Consider the following 14,702-nt stretch of genomic DNA (forward strand, 5'->3'; position numbering starts at 1 on the left):
AAAAAAAAAAAAGGAGACTTTTTGACCACAAATAAATTGACGGCCGTGCATCTGAGTCGTCCTGCATCACGCGTTCAACAATACAAAAACACAAAGCAGAGTCTTTGGGTGTTGGGAAGCACGTCACGACGTTGCACGGATTTGGGTTACACAACCGTACTGTAACAATTGTTGCTGAGCATCTTCTGATTGTCGAGTTAAACGTCTTTGTCGGCTCCCGGCGTGCTTCAAGTTGTGAGCACATCGTCGAGCGCAGTGTCGATTTTTGAGAAAATTAAAGGCTTGTAACGGCGCCTTATAGTTCGGAAAATACGGTAAATATTAATAAATAGTAATAAATAATAAATAGAAAAAGTACATATTTATACATATAACATATATAATATATATTATACATTGTTATAGTCATAGTATGTCATAAAGTAAGAAGAATAGTGAGATGCTAGTGGGTTTGTTAGCATAGGAGATCTTTGAAGAGAAACGTTTTTAAGCGCTTCTTGAAAGATGGTAGGGGGGGAGACCCTTCTCTCGTGGAAGTTGGTAGTTTGTTCCATCACGTGGGAACCTTTTTTTTTTCTCTTGCTTTTGTTTAACCAATAAATGTCTCTTATTCTTTTCCTTTTTTTTTTGTTATTGTTATTGTTGTTTTCCCTTTTCCTATTCTTCAGGTGGCTTTAATGTCCAAGTCCTCATCAGTATGTGGTGCTCTCGATTCTTCTCTTCAGGTTATGGTCACTCAGTCTTCTCCGTCTGTAACCCCGGTGCTCAGTCCTCAGATTCCCACCAAAGACAGCAGCCAGTCCCAAGTGAGTCTGTGTTCTAGTATAAAAGTCACGCTGTTTAATCAGCTCGATGAGATCATATCCCCCTTTTTCCCTCCCAGAATCCACCTGTCCCTGCTGCACACCTGAGTGACTCGCCACAGATCTATCTCACCAGTGTCGGAGAACAGTCCTCCCTTATTCCACTGTCTTCTGTGGGAGGAGGGTCACCCAGTACCCAGCAAGAATCCGCTGCTCATCAAACTCACCCACCTCATGTCTTTGTTATCATAAACCCTCCTCCTCGGCAGCAGCAGCAGCAACAACAGCAGCAACAACAGCAGCAGGCAGCCTTGATCCCTGCCTCTGCTACCTCCGTGGTCTCCCGTCTTCTACCCTCTGTTCCTCCTCCTTCCCCTCCAGCACCTCCCGCCACTCCTCCTCCTCCTCCTCCTCCTGTGACTCCCTGCCCGCTTCTCTCAATGGCCGCCTCCCGTCCCGTGGCGTCTCTTCCTCCTCCCACAGTCGAAGTTCCTCCTCGGTCTGATTCGAGTCCTCTTCCCGCCGCAGCTCTTCCTCCTCTCTCGTCTGTAGTTTCCCCCTCGCAGTTCCCCGTGGCTCCGCTCTCCTCCATCGTCATAAAGGAGGAGAACCTGCTGTCAAAGGAGCTGCTGGACATGGTTACTCTTGATGAAAATCAAGTCAATAGGGTGAGAATTAGATAGCAGACGTCTGCCTGACCAGGTAGAACGCAGAGTTCTGTTGTGTTGTGGCGCTGTACACCTCCGACAAAGAAAATGTGAAATGTATGTGAGTGGTCAGCTAAACTCAAATAATCAATACCGTCGTTGTAATAATCCAAGACATGGCCGCCTGGCACATAAAAAGTCTTTGGTTTTTTTTTTTTTTTGCTTTGACTCGTTTGTAATGTTCTTTTCACAGAGTCCTGCTGCTGCTTCTCTTCGTCCTCCTCCGTTAAGTGAGCCTCCACAAATCTATCTGACCAGTGTTGGAGATCCGGCCTCCCTTACCACACTGCTCCCAGTGCCTCCCGTCAGAGGTCCGGGGAGTCCCTCCCCTCCACCTCACATCTCTGCTGGGATTGTAAGGTCGCAGAAGGACGTGTGCAGCACAGTCTCCTCCTCCTCCTCTTTAACAAATGTACCAGAGTCGGCTTCTCACCCGTCTCACCAACCACAAGTCTTTCTTATTATCAACCACCCTTCCTCTCAACATCAGCAACAACAACAACAGCAGCAGCAGCAGCAGCAGCAGCAGCAGCAGCAGCAGCAGCAGCAGCAGCAGCAGCAGCAGCAGCAGCAGCAGCAGCAGCAGCAGCAGCAGCAGCAGCAGCAGCAGCAGCAGCAGCAGCAGCAGCAGCAGCAGCAGCAGCAGCAGCAGCAGCAGCAGCAGCAGCAGCAGCAGCAGCAGCAGCAGCAGCAGCAGCAGCAGCAGCAGCAGCAGCAGCAGCAGCAGCAGCAGCAGCAGCAGCAGCAGGTAGCCGTGACTTCGTAGCCGTGACTTCCGCCGTGACTTCTCCTCCTGCCGTGGCTCCATCTATTTCTGTTCGTCCTTCCATTGTCATTAAGGAAGAAATGAATTCAGAGCAGGAGCTGCTGGAGATGGTGTCCCTCGAAGAGAAACGTGTCGACGAGGTAGAGACTTTTGAATGTACATCAGTAGATCTTTTTTTTCCAAATTAGACCGCACTCACTGGGGTATCTGTTGTTCTCTTTCCTTTTTCTTCTTGAGGTTCCTCAGCTGATTTGCGACGACTCTGAGCAACGCCTCACCATTGTGGAAAACCCTGTCAGTCTGGAACATGGGGTCAAAGGGAAGCAAGTTCTAACGTGGGAGCAAAGGAGGGACACACTGACGGGTTAGTGTGGCAAACGGGTTGCTCCCTGGTTTGATTGAAGTTGATTTTGTTTTTTTGTTTTTTTTTAATGTTCTATTAAACTGGGTTCATATTTAAGGGTTACATTTTCCATTGTGCTTAATATGCACTGGTGCATTGGTATTATTTTGCCCATAAATAGATAGGTGAGAGAATTGGTTGGTGATTAGATGATGTGTAAATTTTTTTTGTGGCCACTATTGGGGCCCTGATATAAAAAAATATGTTTATTTTAAGGGAGGTCGGAGGTTGCGAAGCTTTTGTGATGTAGCAAAACACACTGTTTTGTTTGTATTGAGACAGATGCACAGAGTGAAGATAGATAGATGATAGATGATAGATTCACCACCAAAATTCTATTGGCTCCCATTGGGTCCTAGAGACTTGCTAAAGTGGAAGCCTCGCTTTTGACCTCAGGGGAATTTTTTTTTAACCAATTTGATAACACAAAAAACCTTAAAAGTTCTTATGGCCCACCCATTGCTCTCACTAGTTTTTTTTTTTTTTAGTTTCCTTTTAATCACCTAAGGTGATGACTTTCATTCTGTCTTCTTTACACTTTTATTGTCTGGTCAGATCCATCTGTCTCTCTGGTGACCTCCAGCTCAGCATTGGTCACTGTTACCGCTTCAGTGACAACCTCTTCCTCGTCCTCAGCTCCTCCAAGACCAAAGAAACCACGGGGACTGGAGCTGCCCTCCTCTCCATCTCTCCCCGCTGGTCTCTCTATGGATAAGGTTTGCGGCTTCTGACCTTTATCATTAACCGTGTGACAGGTGCAGCTATGGTGTTAAAGCAGGGATTTTTTTTGTGCTGCGTTTTGTTTACAGGTAAATGCTGCAGTCAACAGTCTTCTGGCTCCGGGATCAGCTACCAACACTTTAACACCGACCGTCATCCCCTCGCATGCTTTGGTACGTGAAGTCTGTCCGTCCGTCCTTTCTTCTCATGTCTATACATTTGACAAAAGTATCCAGTTCTTAATCAGGGTACCTGTGGTGTCCTTATAACTTAAATTCTTAAATGCGAATTCTACAACAATTTATTTGTGGCTAAATGATTGTGAAGAAATGTGTTGATACAATAGCCAATTATATATATACACACAGTGTTTCCTCTCTATCGCAGTTCTCCTTTTGCTCAGTAAATCACAGTTTTTTTTAAAAAAAACGTTTTGCTATATCATGAGGTTTTGGTTTTTTTTTACAGGAAATGTTTTCTTTTTTCCAATATTTTCAGAATTTTTGAGATACAAAACATTTTCTAACCTAAAACAATTAAACAGTAAAAACGTTAGCAAAAAAAAGAAACTAAAAGACATTTTTAAATAATTATACATACATGAAAGTATGGGGCTGCACCTGCGCTCCTGTGCTCTCGCGCTAACCAAATTTCTTATCGCCCTTATATTATCATTACGGTACTCGGTACTGAATCCCCCACAACAGTGAGCTTCGATCTAGTCCTGCATTTTTTTTTTTGCTCATCCTGATCCCTTTCTTTCTACCTTTGTCTACCTTTAGCTTTTCTTTGTCTGTCTCCACGTCTTGTTTTTACTAAAATACTGTATGCATCTGTGTCCAGACTCCGGTCCTGTTGACTCCCAGTCCTCTGCCCTCCACCATACACTTCTGGAGTACGCTCAGTCCCATTGCTCCTCGATCTCCAGCCAAACTCTCTTTCCAGGTAAAAAAAAAACCCAAAACACACACCGCCTAACACACACGCTGTGCTCCACATGCACTGTATCTGGTCCAAGTCTTGGGCATTCTGCAGGTCTCGAGCTCTCTCAAGTTTACTGCCATCTGTAATTGGATTCTGACCTTTTGCACATGTCAGAAATTCTTTGCTATTTGTAGCCACAAATTACTTTGAAACCACAACAATCACAGTTTGTTTTTCTTTGTCTCCTCCTTCTGGAGCGGCTGAGAACAACAGAGCAAAAATTCTTCCACTGTTTATCAGTAAAGGAATTTTATCATAAATTCAGATTCTTTGAAAATACATGAATTTTTTTTTTTTTTTTTTTTTGTAATGAACTGAAATCTTACGATCTTCATGGTCTTCATACTGCTGCTGAAGAAATGACCTCAGCTTTTTAAAAACTGGAGACATGTCTAGTGTGTTGTCTATATTGCACAGAGTATAAATCATTGCAAAGTGAAACTTTGGTTGTAAACGGAAATACATTTGAGAACCTGATAACATGTATATTTCTATCTGTACAAACCACTGTGTGAGTTGCTGCCCCCTAGTGACTGGAGGCTTGTTAGCATTCAAGCATTATAGCAGTGGTACACTTATGTACATATTCCATTGGAAGCCCCTTACAGCCCCCTGGTACCCTGTGCCCGAAAGGGGGCCCGCCCCACTATTTGAAAAGCACTGCTATATACAGTAATAACACAGAGTTGATTTGTCATTTTGTTAAAACCAACCACAACTTCTGTTCAATTAAGATTTAAAAAAAAGTTGAGTAAGTGAGTTAGTGAGTCAGTCAGAAATCCCTGCTTTCATTTTAGTGGGAGCAGATAGAACCCCAGGTAAGCAGCTGTTAGCAACAACGATGGCATCAGAGTTCAGTAGAGGCAAAAAAAAATACTATTGTTATATAGGATTAGGAAACGGACGTTTCACAAATGTGAATTGTTTCATTTATGGTGCAAGTTTAGCATTTGCTATGCAGCATGGAGTGATTTTCCTTAAAAAAATCACACCAACTTTTTCCAGGACTTTCCTGGGAAAGCAATCTCTCTGCAATGAATATTCTCTAAACCAGTACTTCTCAAAGAGTGGCGCGAGTTGGGGCGTAAGGGGCTTCCAATGGAATATGGCACGCTGGATATACAGTGATATATACGGAAAGTATTCAGACCCCTTTAAATTTGTCACTCTTTGCTTCATTGCAGCCATTTGCTGAAATCAAAAAAGTTTAAATTTTATTTCTCATTAATGACCACCCAGCACCCCATCTTGACAGAAAAAAACAGAAATGTAAAAAAAAAAATTGCAAATTTAAATTTTAAATTATTGTCCACAATAAACGTAATAAATAAACAATAAACGCGCTGTCCACGTTTATTGAGCCACCTCCGACTCCAGTTGCGCCGGCGCCTCTTTTTTTTCTCGAATTTTCAGCGCACAGAATCGCAGCAATCATAATGGCAGCCTTCTTCTTTTTGAATAGCATGTTGCTAACAACCCGCGTCGGAGCTTTTAAAAAAAAACTTTATTGACAGCTGTCAATAGTTGTTCGTGTTCGATGATCGGACCGTACAGTGTGAGTAAATCGTGAGCGTTGTCCGTACATCGTAGACGATTGCTCGTACAGTGTGCGATGGTATCAACGACAAGCTTTTCAAAAAATCGTACAGTCCACGTGCGGCCTAAGTGTTGGTTGGTTATGTTTATCTGATTGTAATTGTTTACCGTATTTTCTGGACTATAAGTCACTCCGAAGTATAAGTCGCACCAGCCGAAAAAATGCCTCATGAAGAAGATAAAAACACATTTAATTCACTTTAATTCACAGTATGTCACGCAAGCTAGCTGGAGTGCCCCCTAGCTGCTGTCAGTTTAAAAATAATGAACATGTACGTTTTCAGTGATACATGAGTAGCAGATACTGGTGCACAAGCCTAGAGTGCCCTCTAGTGGCTGTCAGTGTAAAAACAACACACGTAAAAATTAAATGTTGTCATTTATAAGTCGCACCTGAGTGTAAGACGCAAACCCAGCCAAAGGATAAAAAAAAAAAAAAAAAAAAATTGCGACTTATAGTCCAGAAAATATTGGGATTTCATTATTACGGATCATAAATCTCTTTCTCCCTCTCCAGTTTCCGTCTAACGCCAGTAACCACATCCCCATCCCAGCTTTGAGTGTGGACGGTCTGTCTACTCCTGTTGTTCTGTCTCCTGGTCCTCAAAAACCCTGAACACCAGGACTTGGACTCACCTTATGGTTCATCTCTCTCTGGAAGCACAGAGATAAACTGTAACTGTGCCTGGACGTATTCTGATGTGAATCCCAGTCCTCCATCTATAATGATGTTGTTGGATGTATCAGAGGATTCTTCTCCAGGATCATTGTCTTATTCCGGAACATTCAGATGGGGTTTCAGGAGGACGGCATTTGATTATCCATAATGGACAAAATCAGATGAACTTTTATCCTGATTCTTTTTTTTTTTGGGCATTTCTCGTTTAATTTCTTTTGTGAATTCCTTCATAATTGGAAAAAGGTCAGGAGGATGAAGAGCAGTCATTTTTTTAACAGAGTTTTTTTTTTTTTTTCCCCCCTCAGTCCATGTGTTACAATGTGACGTCTGTCGAGCTAATACTGTACCTTTGTCGTGATTCCCTGCGTTGCTGTCCTTGTTCACATTCCTGACTTTTTTATTGTCTCGTTTTTTTTTTGGTTTTTTTTTTTCATAAAGCAGCTCTGATAGGTGATTATAATTTGTTCCTCAGTATCTCCGATTCGTGGCCTTTCTGATCTGCAGCGATCAAGTTGTGAGAGAAACAAAAAAAAATCATTTTGTTGTTGTTGTTGTTACCTGCAGATGATTGAAGAGGATGCACAAGGTAGGTTTAGATTTTTGTTTTAGGAACAAGAGAGGAACTAAATTTCAAAATACATCAAATGCATATCCATATCCTTTCACTGTTAGCACTTTTATATAATCAACATCTGCCATGGTGCGGTTAGCCGCTCGAACACTGCTAGCAACACCTAAGCTACAGTAGCATAATTAGTAATAATAATTAGTTATTAAGCCTCACCGCAAGCACCTGTGCAACTATAGCCATCCTGACTAATTAACCACTGCTGTTGTGCTCAGTTTTTGCTGCGCTGGTCACAATTAGCAGTTAGCATTTCCCCGCACCATTAAACTCTCTCACATCGCTACTACAGTAAAAAGCAGTTAGTAAAAGTTAAACGTGTCACTTTACAAGATTGGAAGTCGTATAAGTACATTGTTTACATTACATTGTTCAGATTTCTTCTTCAAACAACTTCTTTTTGATAAAATAAAAATATATATTTGCATTTGCAATTGAATGTATATTTAGCTATTTGGTTAGAGAGGGTTTTTTTTTTTTTTTTTTTCTGTCCTCTTTACAGCAAGGATGTCTTTGTAAGCCCGGGTGTATTGTTAAACGTGAACTAAAAGTCTTCACAAAAACAGTAGCAGGAGGGAGAACTGCTGGAAAAAACAAAGTTTTATTTGTATGAAATCGCCAAGTGAGCAATGAGCTTATTACCTGTTGTCTTCGGGGCAGACTGTTATTTGTGACGCTAGCTGTGTTTGTAATGCTAACTCGACCTGACCTGCGCATGATTGTTGACTCTGATTGTTGGAAATGATGCCATTTTGTGCAGTGATTTGTGTAAAAAAAAAATTGACACACACACACACACACAAAACTCAATCATGCCATCATGTTTGGATTATTCTGTTAAATCAATCTGTAAAGCTGTTTCCCCCGGGGATGATTCCTTTTTGGGTCAGCGTGAAAGGTGGACGTGAACTGTGGCAGACACCAAAAAAATCCACTCTCTGGTCGGGCGGTCGGTCTCAATATCTTGACATATTCTTAGACTGCTCTCCATTGAGCCCAGGAATGACTTGTTTTCGGTGAAAACTCTTTATCTACTTTAATGTTATCTCAATTGTAAGGCTGCACATTAGGGTAGGAGCAAGTGACGACAACTCACAGTGAGAATGTCACTGCCGTTCATCCTGACCCGTGTCGTTTTGTGTAGAGTTTATATAGGTTTTCATTCGGTGGCATTGAACGCTTGAAAGCTTCAGTCACAACCATCATGTTGAGGGTCACATGAGAAGCATTTTAGACCTGGGGGGCCGTATGTGGCCCGTTCTGCCTTTTTAATCCGGCCCGCCAAACTTTATAAATTATATAATTTATTTCTATTATTATCATTATACTTCTGCCTTTTTCCCTGCAACGCCTACGTTTCCCCAATAGGTGGTGTAGAAACCGATAAGAGTATTTTAGCCTTTGTGCATGACTTTTAAATGTCGTTTATCTTAGTTCATACGAACGCTCCATCTATCTATCTATCCGCTCCTGAACCCGGCCATTCCATTCTATTTTCGGACAATTGAGGCCCCCGCGAGTCAAAGAGCTCGCCGACGCCTGTCCTACACTAACGAACAAAACATCATTCCAAGTTATTCCGATCTTTTGATAATAACGTCACGTCCTGTAGGTTAGAGTGCGCAGCCCTGTTTCCGCCTTGGTGCAGCTGGAAGCCATCATATTGGACTGTTGCTAAAGCATGATTCTATTTTTCTATCAGTGAACTATTTTTTTAGTCAAAAGTTCTGACGAGAGGAAAAGCCTTACGCGGATTTACGTCGAAACAGATGTCACCGACGTCCAAGAAAGATATAACTTATGTAACTGCTCAATCTTGTTTTAAATCTGCATGATGTTTAAAAAAAAAAAAGCCATTTATTGCCATTTTTCCTTTCACCAGCAGTTTTACACATTTTTATACACTGCAGTTGTAGTGGTGACTTTTAGGTAAAGTGGTGATCTGTCGCCCCCTGTAGGGGGAAACTGTAAATGAACCAGATGTTAAAATGTATGTTATGCCCTTTGTGACAACACTCATCTTCTGGACTGTGTGCTGAAGCGCATACCTCACTTTCACTACACCCATCCTCCTGTTTGGAGGAATATGTCCCGACTTCAACGGGTCGTGTGTTCATCCAAAGAGGGCGTGGTTTGCGTTGTTTAATGGCTGCAGCTGATGAAAACTGCAGGCAATGTTTACAAGAAATGCTAATATTTTTTTATGACATTCAATCAGAAGAACTGACCAGTGATGATGTAAAATACATGTAGAACCGTTAGATAAAATGGTGTTTCAAATTCATTCAGGTAATTCGGTGGTTCCCAAACTTTCACCCCCCTTTGGTTCACAAGAACATTTTTAACACCACCCCCCAAAAAAAAAAAAAAAAAACATGTAAAGAACCTGTGGCCTTTTCTTAGGTTACACCTGAGACCTTGACTTTCAAAAAGATTTTGGAGTCCCTTTTTGCTCAATCGGTTCTACGCTTATTTGGGGCAAAATGTCACCGCACAAAACGTGTTTCTATACGTACAGTAGATACTGAAAGCTTCTCTATATTGACCATAATTTCTGTCCGTTATGTGTTATGTACATTTGTCAGTGGTCATCGTCATTGCTGCTGTCAAATATAGCACGGCTCCCCCCTCCCTTCTTGCCTCTAATAGGCGGATGAGTTTATTGTTGGAGGGGCTGGGACCTGCTTTTATTTTTTGAGACAGAGCTTGACGTGTCCGCGTGTAATCCTACTGGAAGAATTCAAACTATTTTTATGGTGTAAATGTTCTCGTTTTCTACTAGCTCTCAGTGGGTACAACAATAAAACTACGTTGTTCTGAAGATCCCGCTGCATCTTTTTTTTTTTTTAATAAATATATATATTCTGAAAATGATCATCTTTTCCAAATGTATGTGTGGGTTGAGCAATGTTGGTCCGTCAAGGCCGGGCAAAGAAACCCAAATTTGATTTTTTTTTTTTAGTGAATTTGGAACAAATTATACACACGGGTTTTTGTTTTTTTTTGACATTTTTAGAAAAAAAAAATTCTATGACAATAGTCAGTGGTTGTTTTGAGTCAATTTTTCCACAAAAAAAGGGGGTAAATTTGGTATAAATATATACATGGTTACACATTTTATAGTATTTTGATGCATTTTCAAACACTGATGTACTTTTGTACTTTTTTGTTTTTGCTTTCTGCTAGTCTGAACAGTGTCAGAAATATTGACTTGATATTTGTAAAATAATACAGATTCTGATACACAAGCCTACAGTGCCCTCTAGTGACTGTCAGTGTGAAAATAACAAACGTAAATGTTCAATGGTACAGGAGTAGCAGATAATGGTACACAATCCTAGAGTGCCCTCTAGCGGCTGCCAGTGTGTAAATAACTAACATGTGAAATGATATACAGTAATACCTTGAGATACAAGTGTCCAAACATACGAGTATTCCAAGATGCGAGCAAGCGTTCAAGCCAATTTTTGCTTTGACGTACGAGTAAAGATTTGAGATACGAGCATGTTTACCGAAAGGATTATGCTCATATCTCAAGGTATTAGTGTTTTTTAATATATAAGTCACAAACGTAGCCAGAGGATGAAAAAAGTGCAACTTGTAGTCCAAAAAAAAGGTCTATGTTTTTAAACAAATTCTATTTCAGCCATATATATGTTGGAAGGGGACGATGCCAATGCCAAAAAGTACGACAGGACAGACTGGACTTTTAGCATTAGCATTAGCATGGATGATGATAAAAAAAGGACTTGTTGAAACTTCCCAAAAACCCTGGGTAAATTTTTCTTTTTTTTCCCTTGATTCGTCCCTCTTCACCTTAATTCTAAATTCTATCTTCTCTCTACTTCAGCTCACCTGCAACTACCTGTTATTTTTTTATTGCTTTTACCTCCTCAACACTATTCCCCTCTCCTAAAAAAAAAATCGGACTACAGTGGATGTGTTCCCGGTTTGCCAGTAGAAGCAGAGAATTTGAGGTCATTGTTCAACCCACGGTGTTAGCCTCAGTTTTAAGGGTCAACAAGGTCAAATCGGCAATTCAACTAGGATAATATGAATTTACCAAGTGTCGAGCTTGTCAAACAATGAGTCATTTCTTCCATCTTTCCTGGTATATATTGTAAAGTTTGTAAAGTTAGTATATATGTATATATATGTATATATGTATATATACACATATATATGTATATATATTGTAAAGTTTGTAATGTTATATTGTTATATATGTATTATGTATTATGTAATGTTATATATACATAAATATATATATGTATATATATACATATATGTTATATTGTTATATATGTATTATGTATTATGTAATGTTATATATACATAAATATATATATGTATATATATAAAATATATGGACACAAAATATGTATATATACATACAAAAATATATATGTATACACACACATATACACATAAATATATATGTACATATATAAAATATATGGACACAAAATATGTATATATACATACAAAAATATATATGTACACACACATATACATAAATATATATGTACATATATAAAATCACTCCATAAAGGACCAATTTTATGATTTACTTCTTTTATCGTCCCATTGTTTTAGTTATCTTTTGTTTTTGCGTCATTAAAAACACATTTCTTAAAAATAATTTCATTGAAATGAAAAACAAACCGTTTAATTACGAGGGTTTTCTTTTAATGTAACCCCCGCCCCCCAAAAAAGCTGTGTTTATCTTCCAATTGTTACGTTGTCGTGTTACATACTTATGTTACGGCTTTAAATGATATTGTCTTTACAGTAGAATACTAGTAAAACTTAAAGGAGACGTAGAAGATGATAAATGGCGACGATAGTGATAACAGTGATGTAAAAGAATCCTCAACAAGAGAATCTGGAGCATTACGTCATGTCCTCCCCTCTCTTTCCCCCCCTCCCGCCCCCCGTCTTCCCGTTCTCAACTGTGATTGGCTCCTCACTCTAGCGATTTCGAAATCTCATTGGCGGATCCCGAATCTGCTGCTGCTGCTGCTGCGGCCCTGACACAGGACAGGAGGAGCAGCAGCAGGATGAACGGGAGGAGGGGGAGCGATGCTGCACATAAAAAAGGGGTCCAAAAATCAGAACCTGGATCAAGCGAACCAACATTAGTATGAGAACTGCCATTAACCGGCAAATTCCCCGATCCTGAATCGGAATCTGCGTGTCATTCTACTCCGTCTGTCAGGAGGAGCTGTAGGCGATCAAGGTGAGACAAGAGGGGCAGGTCCTGTCCTCCATCATCTTCATCTTTGTCGCCTTCGTCCTAATTTAAGACACTGGGTCAAATCCAAACCAGAGTTCATGTTTGTTGTTGTTTTTTTTTCCCAGTTTTTCAGTTCAGTTTTTCAGTTAGTGGCGTCAGTTTTAAAATAACGCTATCGTAAAGTGAAGTTATATTTTGGGTCAAACGGACATCCGTAGCTACCTGGAAATGACAAAATGATTTGGTGACAGAAAATGTTATGACGTACAGTCTTTTCTTGGGAGCTCCCAGAATACCTTTTCAGTAGTTATTAAACAATCATAAACGGAGGGGGAGTGTATATGTATATTTATATATGACACGTATATGTATATAAGGGGTGGTGGTGGTGTATATGTTTATTTATATATGACACGTATATGTATATGTGTGAATATATATACACATATGTGTGTATATATTATATATGATTTTATAGTTTATATATACATACTGTATGTGTGTGTACATATGTATATGTATGTGACACACACGTATATATACTAAATATATATATATCTGACAGTCATATATATATAGTATATCACTGACTTTAAAATACAGTGAAGTTCCTAAAGCCCCGGTGACTTGTTCTGTGTCATATTAGATGCTAGTGCAGGCATGGGCAAACTAAGGCCCGGGGGCCGGATGCAGCCCGTTCATCTTTTTAATCGGGCCCGCCAAACTTTTCCAAATGATATAAATAAATGATTTATTTATATTATCATTATACTTCTGCCTTTTCCCTGCAATACCCATGTTTAACCAATAGATGGCATAGAAAATGCTAATGCTCCAATCGTGGCCCGCGACTCAACTAATTTGCCCAGCCTGTGCTAGTTGTCATGCTGGTGTAACCCGGTCACTAATTTTATTAACAATTAATAAACTGCGCGTTTTAAGGTTTTAATTTCGAACTTTATAGGCGCCTGCATAGGGTTAGGCTGCGTTCGATAGAAGAGCGATGGAGACGGACGACTGAAGGAAGGGTTAGGAGGAAGAAAGTAACGCACATGTGGTCAGAAAATTCGATGACATAGGGGAAATTGTGAAGACAAGGAAGGCTTGAGTGGCTGAAAGTTGAATATGATAGATTGAATAGACTGAAAACATTGTATAATTAATCTCTATTTGTTCTTATTTAGTTTGTTTAATTTAAAAAAAATAAAAAAATAAAACAGCTCTATTGTCAGAACCTAGAGTGAACGTAGCTTAATCTGGCCTATGCATTCTAAACAGGCGCTACACCAGGCGTGCCAAAATGGGTCCTAAAATTTGACAGGACCCATTTAAAAGTCCTCCATAAAGGCTAAACTGCTAAAATGCTTTTTATCACTTTTTACGCCATCTATGGGGAAATGTGGGCATTGCAGGTAAAAGGCAGAAGTATAATGATATATATATATATATATATATATATATATATCATTATATATGTATAAATTAATAACATAATTTGGATACGTTTGGCGGTCCAGATTAAATAGCCAAGCGGGACGATTCCGGCCCCTGACCGTAGTTTGCCCATGCCTGCACTACACTAACACTAATGTTAGTATGTGACTCACCATTTGTCACCTCCTCTCTTGGTCTGCTGCCTTCTTCTGGTTTACCTTGTCTCCAGACTTCTCTGCTCGACACATCTCTTCAGTTCTTCTATTCTTGTTACCTCCCCTCTTTTTTTTATTTTTACTCCCTCCGCCTCTCTTTCTTTCTAAAATTAGGTGACCTGGTGGCTGATAATATGCCTGGTGTTTGTGTGTATGTGAGTGTGAGTGTGTGTGTGTGTGCGAGCTCCTGTACTGCACGACGTGCGCCAACTTTTCCTTATACTGATTCTAGTGCAGGGACACTCGGTGTGTGTTCTTAGCTTAAACTGGGTTACTTCTGATTTATTGCAGGTTTTTTTTTCTACCCTATATTAACAATAAGATCAATTATGCTTTCACTCTGTTTGATTTTTTTTTTTTTTTGCAGAAACCTAACACTAAAGTCTTTCTATGTGTGTTAATTAACATCATCTGCATCAGAAAACTGAGCGAGTCTCACCCAGTGTTCAATTATTAATACCTCCTCATCAATATTCATCTGTTCTGCAGAAGAAGAGATGCAGTAAAAAAAAAAAAAAAAAAAAAGCTAAGTTT

At 40.0% G+C, this 14,702-nt stretch overlaps 2 protein-coding genes across 4 annotated transcripts in view; both read left to right on the top strand.

Annotated features, from left to right (window-relative positions):
* The window catches only part of elk1 (ETS transcription factor ELK1), an 18,893-nt gene extending 8,789 nt beyond the window's left edge, over positions 1–10,104 (top strand). The window contains exons 6-14 of one of the 3 annotated variants that reach the window (XM_025059592.1): positions 660–806; positions 884–1,471; positions 1,704–2,030; positions 2,273–2,416; positions 2,514–2,640; positions 3,235–3,395; positions 3,489–3,572; positions 4,243–4,344; positions 6,497–10,104. In XM_025059592.1, coding sequence (XP_024915360.1) covers positions 660–806; positions 884–1,471; positions 1,704–2,030; positions 2,273–2,416; positions 2,514–2,640; positions 3,235–3,395; positions 3,489–3,572; positions 4,243–4,344; positions 6,497–6,595 — 1,779 coding nt within the window. In that variant the 3' untranslated portion in view covers positions 6,596–10,104. Of the gene's footprint in view, positions 1–659; positions 807–883; positions 1,472–1,703; positions 2,031–2,272; positions 2,417–2,513; positions 2,641–3,234; positions 3,396–3,488; positions 3,573–4,242; positions 4,345–6,496 lie in introns of those variants that run through there. The other 2 variants (XR_003050926.1, XM_025059591.1) reach the window with 2 other exon arrangements.
* Positions 10,105–12,049: 1,945 nt separating this feature from the next.
* LOC103384390 (leucine-rich repeat neuronal protein 1) overlaps positions 12,050–14,702 on the top strand; it is a 13,845-nt gene continuing 11,192 nt past the window's right edge. The window contains exon 1 of the mRNA XM_008317893.3: positions 12,050–12,522. The gene's annotated coding sequence lies outside the window, so the exon portion shown is untranslated. The remainder of the gene's footprint in view (positions 12,523–14,702) is intronic.

The sequence above is a fragment of the Cynoglossus semilaevis genome, chromosome 10, assembly GCF_000523025.1.
Source record: "Cynoglossus semilaevis isolate Cse_v1.0 chromosome 10, Cse_v1.0, whole genome shotgun sequence".
NCBI lineage: Eukaryota > Metazoa > Chordata > Actinopteri > Pleuronectiformes > Cynoglossidae > Cynoglossus > Cynoglossus semilaevis.